Source organism: Boleophthalmus pectinirostris, unplaced genomic scaffold (assembly GCF_026225935.1).
Source record: "Boleophthalmus pectinirostris isolate CB_2022bp ecotype Guang Dong unplaced genomic scaffold, ASM2622593v1 HiC_scaffold_20, whole genome shotgun sequence".
NCBI classification, from domain to species: Eukaryota; Metazoa; Chordata; class Actinopteri; order Gobiiformes; family Gobiidae; genus Boleophthalmus; species Boleophthalmus pectinirostris.
This window is the reverse complement of record NW_026571153.1, coordinates 7,131,077-7,143,686: the sequence shown is the minus strand read 5'-3', so window position 1 is coordinate 7,143,686 and position 12,610 is coordinate 7,131,077. Positions and strand designations below refer to the sequence as shown.

Here is a 12,610-nt window from a genome sequence, read left to right as displayed (position 1 = left end):
TAGCCACGCAGCCGGCTTACGGCGATTTCGCTAGTTGGCTTAATTTCGGGCAATTTCGGAATAAGGTTATAACCAAAGTCAATAAGTGCCTCGATATTTCTTATTCCCCTCTAAAAGATGCCTTAATTATTGGTAAAAACGAATTGTTTGGGAATCGATCGAGCTAGCGTAAACAGACGCCGACGCATGCGTTAGATCTAGTTGTGTAGATACAAGACAAGATAACCACCCACTTCAAAGACAGCAGAGATGCAAAGAGTCTATGGCTGGACATCCAGATTATCACGGGACTACAAGCCAGTGCCACTGAGCAGCGAGAGCAGCACCTCTGTTCCATGACCTGAACAACACCCATCCATAGAAAACCACACCCCCTCTCCACAACCAAACTCTATGCCTGTCTGCCACCAGCTTGAAGAAGACACTCACCGCCATCAACCCACGCAAAGCAGCAGGTCCAGACAACATCCCAGGCAGTGTGCTGAAAGAATGTGCAGAGGAGCTAAAGGATGTCTTTACAGAATCTTCAACATCTCTTTGGAGGAAGTCATTGTCCCATCTTGCTTCAAAGCCGCCACCATCATACATGTGCCAAAGAAACCATCCCCATCCTGCTTCTATGACTACCGCCCTGTGGCAGTGATGCTCATCATCATGAAGTGTCATGTCTCACATTAAATCCACCCTGGACCCCTTCCAATTCGCATCCCAAGTAGGGGTGGGCGATATATCGATATTTTAAATATATCGAGATAGTTTTTAAACTCGATATGAATTCTGACATATCGTATATATCGATATAATTCTTATATTCAATTTTGATTTCAGCCGCTTCGCTTGTTTATCTTCTCTCTCGTCGCCTCCGCGCGCCCCGCCTCCCTGAGTTTGTTCGCTCATGTCTCCTTCACTCCTCACTACCACCGCGAACGCCCAAAGTTGGTGCCAGTGAAAAGCTTCAAGCACCACGAACCTTTGCCACCATTTACAGACAAAACCATCAGCAGCACATCCTCATATTCCACCGAGTCGCGTCCTTTAGTCCAAAAGAAGCTAAAAGAGCAGAGCTGCGTGAGAAGTGCGCTGTTTATGCAAATGAGCCATGCGCTTAAGTTTCGTTTCTGTGAAATGTAAACACACGTGCGCAAAACTGCATTAAACACATTATTATCACAAACGGGGTGATGTGGCTCTATAGTCGTTATGCTTTATATTTTATAAAGTTTAGCAATGTAAAGTTTATTTATACAGAATATTTTAATTAATAATCTGCTGCAGTGTCACTTGTACAATAGTGTTTGGAAACGTTGGGTTTGATCTGCAGTGGATTGTGGGATTAAACCTCAGAGCTCCTTACTGCTGCATAGAAACATGGATCTGTTAAAATAAGGAACATCCTGAGCTTCTTCTGCTAAATGAGCTCATGGTTATGGTTCTGGTTTGGATAACAGAGTTAATGCAAAGATGAGCTTGTGTTGAGTTGTTTTATTTTATGAATGAAAAGAAGGAAAAATGTATTATTTCTTTTATTTTACAGTTAAATTATTATTTATGTAATTAGGGTTTTTTGTAATCTTAAATGTTCCTATATGAACTGCCGACCTCTTACACTTCAATAAAAAAAAAAGACCTGGTGGAATTGGCATATTTGTTTTTGCAGTTTTCAGTTTTAGGGGGTTATTTTTTCTTGAACATATATCGAGATATATATCGTATATTGAGATATAGCAAAATATATCGAGATATATTTTTTGATCCATATCGCCCAGCCCTAATCCCAAGCCAAATGTTCTACACAGAGGATGCGATGTGCTCTGCCCTCCACCACCCCTCACCCATCTGAACAATAAGGACTCATATGTGACAATGCTGTTTATAGACTTCAGTTCAGCATTCTACACCGAAATACCACAGTAACTCATCAGCATACTTGACAAACTGGGCTTCAGCACCTCCCTCTGCAACTGGCTGCTAGGCTTCCTCAGCCAGAGACCACATGCAGTACGTTTTGGCAACAATACCTCAAGCACCATCACTCTGAGCACGGGTGCTCCTCCTCAGACCTCTGCTCTTCATCTGCTGACACATGCCTGCACAACAACTTGCAGCACCAACCACCTTGTGAAGTTCGTGGATGACACAACTCTGGTGGGTCTCATCACCAAGGGCGACGAGACTCACTACAGGCGAGAGGAAGACCTTCTGACCATGTGGTGCAGAGACAACAACCTCCAGCTGAAAGTCAGCAAGACTAAGGAGATTGTTGTCGACTTCCACAGAGGCTAGACCCAACAGCTGCCACTGACCATCGACAGTGCTGCTGTGGAGAGAGTGAGCAGCACTAAATTCCAAAGGGGGTGAAGAAAGACCAGCAGTGCCTCTTCTTCCTGCGAAAACTCAAGTGGGCTAATGCCTCACCATGATCATGATCACATTCTCCTGAGGAACCATCGAGAGCATCCTTTCCAGCTGCATCACTGTGTGGGACGGAAGCCGCACTGACCACGACAGGAGAGACCTGCAGTGCAGAGTGAACACAGTTGCCTCACCCACATACACACCACCTGCCTCAGCCACAAAGCCATCACATTTGTGAGCGATACAAGTTACCCAGCACATAATCTATTCACCCTCCTGCCCTCTGGGAGGAGGTAGAGGAGCCTCTGTTCCCACACCACCAGAATCACTAACAGCTTCATTCACCAGGCTGTTAGGATGATGAACTCTCTCCCCTCTCTAACCATCAGGCAGCCAGGAAGCAGAAATCTTCCTCTCCCCAAAGAAGAACACTTGGTCTTCTCTATTTATTATTATTATTAGTAGTATGAGTATTATTATTTAATTAGAAGACTGGGAGTGAGGAATACAATTTCAGTTCTTCATATGTTTTTATATGGAAACTGACAATAAACTGAATTGAATTCAGATCAGGTAATAGGTGTACAAATCAAGTTTCAGAATCACAAATAGAGTTATACACACTTCTTATTAAAGGTAAAACAAATTAAGAATGTACAAATCTTTGTAACAATAATGCTAAACAGGATTTAATAAAACATAAGAATTATGAGTAAATTGGTGCTCTCAGTCTGTCTCCATTATATACACTGCTCTGAAATAGTTGAATTGTTCCTGTTTTCATTCATCTGGTTGGGTTTTGTACTTGGAGAAAACACAATAGATCCTGGTACAACTATAATTTTCTACATTAAACATTCACACGTGTATGACACTGCTGGTGTAAATTGTCTGACCAGTTACAAAGGAAAGCATTACCTGCGCGTGTGCTGCTCATGTGCTGTTGCACTACACACCCCTGGGAATGTTTTGATCCAGCAGAAGGCAGCAGTGTGGAGTATTTGCACATGGAGCTGTCCGAGGTTCTGAAATGAGACTTGACTTTGGATGGGGCAAAGTCACATGACTGCAGATGTGGTAATGTCAGAAATGGTCTTACTGAATTGAATGGAGTTACACAAAAGCTGAGTTTTTGGTGATGGGGCGATAGATATGGCGGTAATGATGATTTATTATTAGGAAATGAATTAAATGAAACTGCAAATTAAGACAAGAAAAAAAACAACCTTTTATTTCTAAGCTTTTTTATTTATTTATTTATTTTTGTTTTGTTTTGGTTTTTAATGGCATGTTATATGTGGAAGTTTCTGTTACACACACTTAGATTTAGACATTTTTGACCATTGTTTGTGTTAATGTAGTAAAAAAGCACTTGACAATGTTATTAAAACACAATATACACAGTTATAGCAAAAAGATTTGTGTTTTGTTCCACTTTAAATTTACTCTCATGAAAGTAAATGAAAACAAACTGAAGAAAAAAAGAGTAAAGATGTAACACTGAGTTTATTTCATATGATTTGAATAGTGCACCCCTTTCACCTATTAAAAAGTTTTTAAAAAGCATCTGCTTAAAAAAAAAAAAAAAGAAAGAAACTGGTTCCAGCTAACTCCTGTACAAACATTATGCTGACAGTCAGGAAAAAAAATTTCGAACTGAGTTAAAAATATTTTCAATTTCTTTTCTTATGTTATTGAACAACTTTTTCATATATGCGGCCTTGCAGTTGAGTTTAGTCTTGGTCCCCACATGCTTCAGAACAAAGATCTTTTTACAGTCTTCCAATCGTTGATAGGAGCAGTGCTTAATATCAATGATCTTGAACTTCTCATAGGGAGGGATTAACACCTCATCCTCATTACTAAAGCACGAATATTCATTGATGGGAGCACCTAAGCAGGTCTCAATTTGAAAGCAAGTCTCGTCACCAAATTCTACCACATCGGGCCTGAGTGAAGAGGAGGCAAATTGACCAAAACGTATTTCTTGGTTGAGCTGACCTGTAAATGTATGTTCGCTTCTCCTGTAGGTGGTACGGCATATTTTGTTATTATTAAGTGTCTGTAAAGCAGAAACGAGCCAGTAGTATAAAGCGTGATATTTGAAAGAATTAGAGACGTATTTGTCAGCACTGACTCGAACCGCAGCGTTAAACTCTCCATAGACGTCATCTCCAGTGTAGACGCCTAAAGCATGGACCTGATCTTTGGTCAGGGCCATGTTCGTTCTTCTGTTGTATTTGTTATTTGCACAAGACTCCATTTTATTCCACGCCTCTTTGAATAGCTGATTCTTCTTCATTTCTCTGGGGAAGTAAGTATGATTGACCCTTTCAGCCATTGCCTCACTGCAGCCGTCGTACATGTCGTCAACCGATTTGTCCATCATACTCAGGGGAATTGAGAAAGACTCCTAAGCAAGGCAAGGCAAGGCAAGTTCATTTGTATAGCACAATTCATACACAAAGTAATTCAAAGTGCTTTACAGAATAAGAAATACATTAAAATCACACTAAAAATAAATCAAAACATCATAAAATTTAAGATTAAAAATTTAAAAAGAGAGATAGACATTAATTACATAAATGAGAGAGAAGAGTGCGGAATGAAAACTTTTCAGTCATATGCACAGTTAAACAGAACCGTTTTGAGCCCGTATTTAAACAGAGTCAAAGTAGAGGCCTGTTTCATATGTTAAGGAAAACAATTTAAGAGCAAAGAGATCAAATCAATTATAATCTTTAAACCGAGATATCTGAGAATATTTATATTGAATTCCATAAACATGACCTAACTGTAACTGGACATGTTCAACCCAAACACAACTTTTACTGAACAACTGTAATGATTCATTCTTAATTACAATCAAACTGGACATCATGTTTTGGTTTTCAAGATGGTTACACAATCAGAAAGTGGAATGAGTGTCTCATTTGTGTTGCCAGTTTCAATGCTGAAATCCAATTTGTTTTAAAACCTAAAATGTGTCTCTCTGATCTGAACGGTCACTACCTAAACCCCAGCACTGCAGCCTCTGCAGCTCAGTGTATGTGTCCATATACTGACAATGAGGAGAACTTGTATGTGTCCTCAATCTGCAGATTAAAGCCCAGGTTCAGTTGTGTTCAGTTCAAACTGTAAGACTGCAGACAACATATAGTTTCTTTAAATAAAAGTATAGAATAAAACAGAGGCTTTTGCTTAAATTGTCCGGAGTCCTTGATCATTTTAAAAAGAAATAAAACAAGCTAAATGTCTTAAGAGTTTGAATCAGAAACCCTTACCATTGAAAAAGAAGTCATCACCAAACAAAGCATCAAAGCCAGCACTGTGGTCTCCATGTTTGTGAACTAAAGCAGGAAGAATAAAGCAAAATAACATATCTGGGTTATAGAGTAAACTTGCTGTTGTTACCTCATGTCCAGTCTGGTCTCTGTCTGCAGGTCACCACTGCTCTGCCCTTAAATACACAAGACCATGATGGGGTTTTGAATTTGGAAAAAAACCAAAAAAAACATTTACATAGTACTGTTCCTCCTACGTTTTCGTAGTACTGTCAGAACATCTGACCCCAGACTTTGTGCTAGTTTCACTTATGTTATTTCAGCACAAAGAAAAAAAAAATGAAAGCAATCTTTCCTTCTGCATTTGACCATGGAGATACTTTGTGTAACTATGTACTTCCTGTTTCCATTCCACAAAAGCTGGACTGTGTATCGTGCATTGCTGCATCTCTATATCATTCATTACACTGAAGAAAGCATTAGTACAACCTTCCAAAGGAGTCTGGCACAGTTTGGACTTGGGACCTGCTCGAACTCCATGTACCAGGACACGGCATCTTTGTGAGCTGCCAGACACACAGCAATGCTGTTGTCACAGTTTAGGGCACAAAGCAGCACACAGTAAGGCTCAATAGAGCAAGGGACTGATTCACTCCACCCAGGAACCTGTGTGACCAGTGGACTTCTGCGTTGTTTTGCAGTGCTTGTGGAGCTGTTAAGGATCAAAATAATTCGCTTTTATGGTAAAAGCATGAAACTTTGCCAGATTACTGACTAATTTACTTACACCCTCAGGACTAATATTTCTGAATATGGAACCAAGTTTAATTTAACACTGGAGCTGAGAACTGCTCATATCACAAAATAGATAACATGAAAACGAGGAAACTAGCATAAAAAATACTCCATTCTTACAATCGAAGTTGTGCAGGTTCATAAAGTTAAATGAATAAAATATTTTATCTTTCAAAGATTGAGTTTGTTCTGTCCTTTGTGTTGTGAAGTGTCTGAGTTACACAATTTCAAACAAATTTATTATTATTATGATTATTATTATTATGATTATTATTATTATTAATTATTAGGGATGTTACAATAACCGAAATATCGTGATATCGTATCATTAGAGTTATAATAATATCATGGATCATCACAATACATCGAATTACAAGTCTCCTTGCTTAAATTAAAAGTTATGGTGCAGCAGTAGCTAAAAAAAGACAGATGGAACTACATAGACCATGATCCTTTGCTCCATTTCAGCGCAGACTACAAGAAGAAATAACAGTTCTTCTTGTCTTGTCTTGTCAAGACATTTTAAGAGGAAAAAGTAGCATATTAACCGTTTTGTTATCCTCCAAAAATATCGCAATAACTATCATACTATGAGATGTATATCGTGAAAATATCGTTCTGAGAGATTTGGATATTGTTACATCCCTAATCGTGAGTCTCCCTAACATATCGTGAGCTTTCCCACGATATAAGTATCATACCGTGAGGTTCATACTGTGACGATATCGTATCATTAGACTTGGATATTGTTACACCCCTATTAATTATATGAGTTCTGGTGTGCAGCCAGGGAAGTTTCAGTTAAAGGGACAGTCTGAAATTTTGGAGATAGGATGTCATTTCCTAGTGAGCCAGAGTGTTGGAGACGTGTGGAGACACTTTTTAAAATATTCCATCCAGTCCTTGTATTTGCAGAGGTTGTTGGTGCTAGACTAGTGCACGTCAATGTCCAATCCACAAAACACCCGAAGTAAATCTATTATTACACCAGGTTGTCTATGTAAATGTCTGTGTGTAGGATCGTATTTACGATAAGGCCGGTATGGTTAAACACTGATTCTCTGACAACAATTTAATTCTTTGATGATTGAGTTTTTCATTTGTGAAGTTTGTTCTTGAAAAATTCCACATTTTGCATTATTATTATATTTAATTTATATTTTTATAAAAAACAGTAAATTTCAATTACTCTTACTCTGTCCAACAGAAAAGCTTTGATCTGACTGTGGAAGTGAGGAGGTTTGAGTCGGCTGATCAGAGTCTGCAGGACGGGTGGAGGGGCTGGAGGAGGTCAGTGAGGTGTGGAGGGGTCTGGTTATGGAGGCCCATGATGTGCTTATGACTTGAGTCTAAACAAAACCAGTTGGGTTGACAACAGAACAGAAGAGTCTATGATGGAGTATGTGAATTTTTTTCCCAAGACTGAGATATTTTTTGCTTCCTTTCTTTCTTAGAAGCTGGGGTTCATCAGACGCTTCTGCTTTCTCAGAGTCACATACTAAAACGCTGATTCTGCCAATATCACTTCACGTTGTATTTATTTTTTACCATAGCACTGTTTTCATTTCTGTGTTTTTAAAGGCCGACAATTTCACCCCAAACACTGTTCTCTGATCAGTGTAAATGTTTTTGTTTTCCAAAACCCAATAAATATGGCTTTGAAAGATAACATATTTTATGAATTTAACTTTATGAACCCGCACAACCCTTACATTCTCAAGGAAAACTGTCACGTTCCCTCCTTAATGCTTTGGAGTTTAGAAAAAAATAGTTGTTCAGCTTTACAAAATTGATAACTAATCAAATTCGATAAGAAAGGGATCATGCAGTGTTTTTATGACAGCCTCGTTTTCATGTCATCTATTTTGTGATATGAGCAGTTCTCAGCTCCAGTGTTAAATTAAACTTGGTTTCATATCCAGAAATATTAGTCCTGACAGTGTAAGTAAGTAAGTTAGTAATCTGGCAAAGTTTCATGCTTGTACCATAAAAGCAAATTATTTTGGTTATGAGCTCCACTTTGGCCTTGCCCCCGTATAAATTCAGGGTCTGACCGTTTCCTCTTCACTTTGCAAATCTCTTATTGGAAGAGGTCAGTCATCTGTTGTAATCCTGTGATTTAAGTGTCCTTTTGTTATTATTCTGCCTTTATTCACATTCTGATTACCATTGTTTAATTAATTCATATGAAGATGTCTGGTGAGATGCTGACTGTCCATTGTCTTCTCCCCTGTAGTTTGGGCTGAACCGCAGACTGGACTGAGTAGAGGCACATGTTGATTATGTTTTTCTTATATGAACCAGATTAAACAGAGAGTGCCTCCAAAAGTTCCCGCTGTGTCCTTTGGCGCCTTAACACACCACAAGCAAAGCAAAACAATGCAGAAATCACTGGTCACACAGGTTCCTGGGTGGAGTGAATCAGTCCCTTGCACACAGTAAGGCTCCCTTGAGCCTTACTGTGTGCTGCTTTGTGCCCTAAACTGTGACAACAGCATTGCTGTGTGTCTGGCAGCTCACAAAGGTTCCATGTCCTGGTACATGGAGTTCAAGCAGGTCCCAAGTCCAAACTGTGCCAGACTCCTTTGGAAGGTTGTACCTTGAGAAGTCTGCCCTCTACCGCCCTGTACAGGAAACAAGGCTTAATTCTAATCAACAATACACAAATTTGTGCTTTAATCAGAACAATAGTGATGTAAAAATACATTCATATGTAATTATTTTATGGTCTGATTAAGTGCTGCCCGTTAAGATGCAGAAATCCACTTCTTCCACCAATCTGGAGCTTTGTAAATCTAGTAAAAGGCTCAGGCTTCCTTCTGTCTTTGATAATGTGTACATCTTGGTGCGCAACAATAATCCACAATCTCTGAAACAATACAGTTTGTTCATGGTGGCCCATGCATGGCCAACTCCGTTAGTGGGACTATAGCCGGGTGGTACAGTAGCCTAATGAAATCCTGCAGTGAATGCACTTCATTTCTTTGTACTGAAATAACCAAGAGAAACTAGCACAAAGGCTGGTGTCAGTAAACACTGATGCTTTGACAGTACCACGTAAATGTGTGTGTGTGTGTTTTGTTTTGTTTTGTTTTTCTTTCAAGTGCAAAACCCCATCATGGTCTTGTGTATTTAAGGACAGAGCAGTGGTGACCTGCAGACAGAGACCAGACTGGACCTGAGGTAACAACATCAAGTTGATTCTTATACTCAGATATGTTGTTTTACATTATTCTTTGTGCTTTAGTTCACAGACATGGAGACCACAGTGCTGGCTTTGATGCTTTGTCTGGTGATGACTTATTTTCCAACGGAAAGGGTTTTTGATTCAAGCTCTTAAGATATTTGGCTTATTTAATTTTTTTCTAATTTAGCCAATGGACAATTTAACCAAAATCCTCTGTTTTATTCTGTATTTGTATTGAAAGAAATTGTATGTTTCTGTAAGGCTTTAATCTGCAGATTGAGGACAAGTTCTCCTCATTGTCAGTATATGGACACATACACTGAGCTGCAGAGGCTGCAGTGCTGGGGTTTATGTAGTGACCGTTCAGATCAGAGAGACACATTTTAGGTTTAAAACAAACTGGATTTCAGCTTTGAAACTGGCAACACAAATCAGAGATCTTTCTGATTGTGTAATCATCTTTAGAACCAAAACATGATGTCCAATTTGGTTGTAATTAAGAATGAATCATTTCAGTTGTGCAGTAAAAGTTGTGTTTTTGCTTGAACATGTCCAGTTACAGTTAGGTCATGTTTATGGAATTCAATATAAAAATTCTCAGATATCACAGTTTAAGAATTATAATTTATTTGATCTGTTTGCTCTTAAATTGTCCAGGAGTCTGACATAATTCCCGTGAATATGATGGACAAATCGGTTCACGACATGTACGACGGCTGCAGTGAGACAATGGATGAAAAGGTCAAGAATGAATCCTTCCCCAGAGAGATGAAGAATAATGAGTTATTCAAAAATATGTGGAAGAAAACAGAGTCTTGTGCAAATGACAAATAAAACAAAAGAAAGGACAAGGCCTTGACCAAAGATCAGGTCCAGGCTTTAAGCGTCTACACTGGAAATGACGTCTATGTAGAGTTTCACGCAGCTGTTCGAGTCAGTGCAGACAAATATACCACTAATGAATTCAAATATCATGCTTTACACTACTGGCTCATTTCTGCTTTACAGACACTAAATATTAACAAAATATGTCGTATCACTTACAGGAGAACCCGAGATACATTTACAGGTCAGCTCCCATCAAAGAATATTCGTGCTTTAGTGATGAGGATGAGGTGTTAATCCAGGGATGGGCAAACTACGGCCCGGGGGCCATATGCGGCCCTTTAAACCTTTTAATCCGGCCCGCCGAATTTGAATAAATAATAATAATAAACCTTGTTAATGTTTTATTTTTCCTGGATTTCCGGCGTTTCCCAGTAGATGGCGCACTATATATACATTGAGGTGAGGCGGCTTCTGTTGGCCGCAATGCTTTATGGGAAAGTATTGACAGGAGTCATTTTCAGGCGGCGTATCCGGACCATGAATGAGGTAGAAATGTTAAAGACATAAGACTGCACTAATTCCACTGGAAAAAAACATAAATTAAACTTCAGTGCTTTCCTCTTTCATGTGTAAAATCATGACATACAGGGAAAATGCGCTCAAGCAAGTTTGTGTGACGGGTTCTCATGTGTCATGTTCTGTCTCGTGTTATTTGGTTCAGTCGGGGTTGTGAACACCTGTGACATTTGTTAAAGAAAAAGTCGTACGAGCCAGTGCCAAACCCAACATATACCAAAATGGACGTCCATTCAAATAAATGTGCTTAGCTCAGTGGCGTATGATCCCGGATTAGCCTAGCCCGGCTAGGTACTTCCGGCGGCTGTGGGCAGACCGAGCATGCGCACTAGTGCTCTTTTCTCCCGCGGGCACACGCGAATGCACGCGACCCCACGCATGGTGCGCGGGCTCGTGTGTCATGTGATCGCTTTGACCAATCAGAGCGAGAGGAGCTAAAGCGGAACAGAGCGTAGCCGAAGCTAACGAATATAAACTGGTTTTTTTTAAGACAACTGAAGGATTTTGAGCTGAGAAAGTTTATGATATAAAAATAGGTAAAAATCGCCAATAAATCCGATATTTTTGAAAGCTGTAGATGACCTGTCAGACGAACACGAGCAGTTTGTGATTACATTGCCTCTATGAGAAAAATCTTGTCTCGGCCCATGGGATTTTTTCTGCTGAAGTTCCAGTGAGTGACACTACGTCAGCTGGAGGCAGCTACAAGCAGCAATACTGTATCCAGTTATTTAGTGTCCGGTGACCTTATGCAGCCATTCAAACTGACTCACAGAACTTGACCAAATTATAATAAATAAACCGTACTGCTGTTTTATCTTTCTTGCATTTCCGGCGTTTCCCGGTAGATGGCGCACTATATATACATTGAGGTGCGGCAGCTTCTGTTGGCCGCAATGCTTTATGGGAAAGTATTGACAGGACTCATTTCGGGCGGTGTATTCGGACCATGAATGAGGTAAAAGTGTTCAAGACAATAAGGCTGCACTGTTTCCGCTTTGTAGCTACGTAAAACAAAGTCATTAATTTCATACTCACTGTACTTGACAGTCATTAAGTTTTGGTTGAACTGCGCGTTAGTAGCATGGTATATGTGTCGTATAAGTGCTCGGGACACTTGCTTGACTGTGGTATATAGTGGGGCAGATCTCATTTCACTTTTCATGAGTTCTGGAACTTACATGTCTAAAAGTTGCAGCGCGTAGTGCAGAATACGTCCTACATGAGAGTAAATACAAGTGCAATGGAGCCGGGCTCTGAACACGTCGTGTCCCGTCTTCTGTCCAGCCCTTAAGTCAAATTTTAGAACCCGATGTGGCCCCCGAGCCAAAAAGTTTGTCCACCCCTGTGTGTGGTATTTTTTAAAGTGTAAACTTCAGAAACAGTGCTCCAAGAAACACAAATAAAAGAAGCTTTATGTTGACAATATTAAAATCAACTTTTCTTCACAAACACACACTTGACTCTGAGAAATACTTTATAATTATAGGAACTATTTTACCACAGGTACTATTCTACCAACCAAAATAATAATAATAATAATGATAATTAAAATGGATCAGGAGTGGAGCTCAGCAGGTGAGTA

At 39.6% G+C, this 12,610-nt stretch overlaps 1 protein-coding gene across 1 annotated transcript; it reads right to left on the bottom strand.

Moving 5' to 3' along the window:
• Positions 1–3,636: 3,636 nt before the first annotated feature.
• On the bottom strand, positions 3,637–5,816 carry LOC129409815 (erythroblast NAD(P)(+)--arginine ADP-ribosyltransferase-like). Its single transcript, XM_055156584.1, has 3 exons — positions 5,770–5,816; positions 5,640–5,705; positions 3,637–4,768 (listed from the first exon to the last, which is right to left on the bottom strand). The coding sequence occupies exons 2-3, from the start codon at positions 5,694–5,696 to the stop codon at positions 3,992–3,994; spliced, it is 834 nt and encodes a 277-aa protein (XP_055012559.1). The 5' UTR covers positions 5,697–5,705; positions 5,770–5,816; the 3' UTR covers positions 3,637–3,991.
• Positions 5,817–12,610: the final 6,794 nt, after the last annotated feature.

Excerpts from the sequence above, each read along its gene's own strand:
- LOC129409815 (XM_055156584.1), bottom strand. The coding sequence starts at position 5,696 with ATGGAGACCACAGTGCTGGCTTTGATGCTTTGTTTGGTGATGACTTCT. Across the intron at positions 4,769-5,639 it reads TGATGACTTCTTTTTCAATG|GAGTCTTTCTCAATTCCCCT; the intron begins GTAAGGGTTTCT and ends TGCCTTGCTTAG.